Source organism: Ochlerotatus camptorhynchus, unplaced genomic scaffold (assembly GCF_037179485.1).
Source record: "Ochlerotatus camptorhynchus isolate MF236.1 unplaced genomic scaffold, CSIRO-AGI_Acam_v1.1 ptg000062l, whole genome shotgun sequence".
Lineage (NCBI taxonomy): Eukaryota > Metazoa > Arthropoda > Insecta > Diptera > Culicidae > Ochlerotatus > Ochlerotatus camptorhynchus.
The window spans coordinates 251,970-254,325 of NW_027040552.1; the positions used below are offsets into that span (position 1 = coordinate 251,970).

General features: G+C 45.4%; 1 protein-coding gene across 1 annotated transcript; it reads left to right on the forward strand.

Annotated features, from left to right (window-relative positions):
* Positions 1-905: 905 nt before the first annotated feature.
* On the forward strand, positions 906-1,575 carry LOC135717531 (histone H2B-like). The gene has a single exon (XM_065239663.1). It carries the CDS (start codon positions 957-959, stop codon positions 1,329-1,331), a length of 375 nt encoding a protein of 124 aa, XP_065095735.1. The 5' UTR covers positions 906-956; the 3' UTR covers positions 1,332-1,575.
* The last annotated feature ends 781 nt before the right edge of the window (positions 1,576-2,356 follow it).

A 2,356-nucleotide genomic window follows, 5' to 3' on the forward strand; every position in this document is an offset into this window, starting at 1 on the left:
AGATGCGCCAACGCGTGATTGGTTGGCAGCCGATCAACGCGAGGATGTGCAAGTTGAGGATTAAGGGCCGTTTCTTCAACTACAGCATCATCAACGTGTACTGACCACACAAAGGGAGACCCAACGACGAGAAAGAAGCGTTCTATGCGCAGCTAGATCACCGTGAGGACGTGGCCGGCACTGTGAATTTATCTATAGATTGAATTAATGTGCTTGTACATTGAAGATGGAAAGCTTATCACATGCACCCATCTATGTAGTTCTCTGTGCAAGTGGATTAGTTGTGATCATTTACGGAGGAGCCACTACGAAGTGCACGGTCAGATAACGTTAACTCGACGGTAAACACATTCATTGATACGTTTATTGTTGTGGATGATAGAAGAGCATAACAGAAATAGTGCGAAATAGGAAGCTGTGGTCATCACAAAAGAGGAAATCGAAAAAGCAAATTGGCTTTCACCCTTCTGCTTCTAAGCCCCTTACAGTCATCGTCATAGCATCGCACCGCTTTTGGTTCTAGGACACTTGCTGGTTGCAATTTTTAGATCAGGATTCACTGTGATGCGATCAGTTCTAAGCAGCAGAAATTTCCTTCCCAACTCTCTTGTGGAATCTATTAGTGGCTCTGAAAAGGGCCGGTTTTGATAGATTTCGACGGAAAAATTAAGAGCGTTCACCACAAATACGAAGAGCCAGCTGAATGTCCTTTTGCATAATTGTGATACGCTTGGCGTGAATGGCGAACAGACCGACCAGATAGGTCGGTTTATTTCACTCATCGAGGGTATACTTATGCCTGCGTCGAGTAGCATATTATTAATACAGGGAGGATACAATACATACAGTGGGTAGCAAAATACTGAAAAGGGGAGGAGTTTCGCTACGGGCACAAAACGAGACACCACCGTCGAAACGACTATCAGTTATTCTCTACCGAAGCGAACAGCTAAATTATGGCACCGAAAACCAGTGGAAAGGCCGCCAAGAAGTCCGGAAAGGCGCAGAAAGTCATCGTCAAGGGAGAGAAGAAGAAGAGGAGACAGCGCAGGAAAGAAAGCTATGCCATCTACATCTACAAGGTGTTGAAGCAGGTCCACCCGGACACCGGAGTCTCGTCGAAGGCCATGAGCATCATGAACAGCTTCGTCAATGACATCTTCGAACGTATTGCTGCTGAGTCGTCCCGTCTGGCTCAATACAACAAACGCTCGACGATCACCTCCCGCGAAATCCAAACTGCTGTCCGTCTGCTGCTGCCGGGTGAGTTGGCCAAGCACGCTGTCTCTGAAGGAACCAAGGCCGTCACCAGGTACACTAGCTCCAAGTAAATTCGTACCATCGAAACAATCAATCGGCCCTTTTCAGGGCCACAAATCGATTTCCAACGTGAAAGAGGTTTTGATGATTTATTGAACTTTTAAATGTTCGAAAGCAGCGTTAGCAAAGTTCGCGATAAGAAATCAGTTGATTTGCCTTATGAAAATAATGTTGACAAAAAGAATAAGAGGTTGCATCCATGACACGACCGTACGGTTTTGACGTAGGACGTCTGTGATTTCTATATGGGGGTACACATTGTGAAAACCGAAAATGGAGCATGAATTAATTGTGACACGCTTGGCATGGATGGCGAACAGACCGACCAGATAGGCCTCGCTGAATTCCTGTAGGGTCATTAACGGCCGAGCTATGGAAGCGCAGATCGGTCTTGAAGTCCTGGGCGATTTCACGGACCAATCGCTTGAAAGGCAACTTGCAGTCAGAAGCTCGGTCGATTTCTGGTAACGACGGATCTCACGCAGGGCGACAGTTCCTGGCCGGTAGCGATGAGACTTCTTCACTCATCCATCTGGCCATCTGTTTGAAAGGAGCCTTTCCTCCGGTGGACTTACGAGCGGTCTGCTTGGTGCGGCTATTATACGATGAGGATACGTTGAACGCAATCTGTTGAATAAAAATTTTAATTACCCAGCACAATCATGGGCATTGGCTCCAAGCAATATTTCATCAGATTCAAGACAAATCTGTTCGATAGTAAATAGAACAGAAAATGAAAATATAAAAATGAGGTAAGGAAAATAATTAAAATATGGTTCAGCTTAATACCTGGCTGAATAAAGATACACATTACCATTTATTATATAAGACCACGTAGTCCTACGTCACCATTGCGTACAACCCCATAGGGTTGTCACTTGTAGTTTTTCCTCCGCAAGGCTATCCACAAAGTCCCCTGTAAATCACCTTACCAACACACAGAAAACCAAATCAATCACGTTCTAATCGACGGGAAATTCTTCTCCGACATTATCAACGTCCGCACGTACTGCAGTGCGAACATAGATTCGGACCA

What these genes read in the sequence shown, in the direction of transcription:
- LOC135717531 (XM_065239663.1), top strand. Translation starts at nt 957, where the DNA reads ATGGCACCGAAAACCAGTGGAAAGGCCGCCAAGAAGTCCGGAAAGGCG.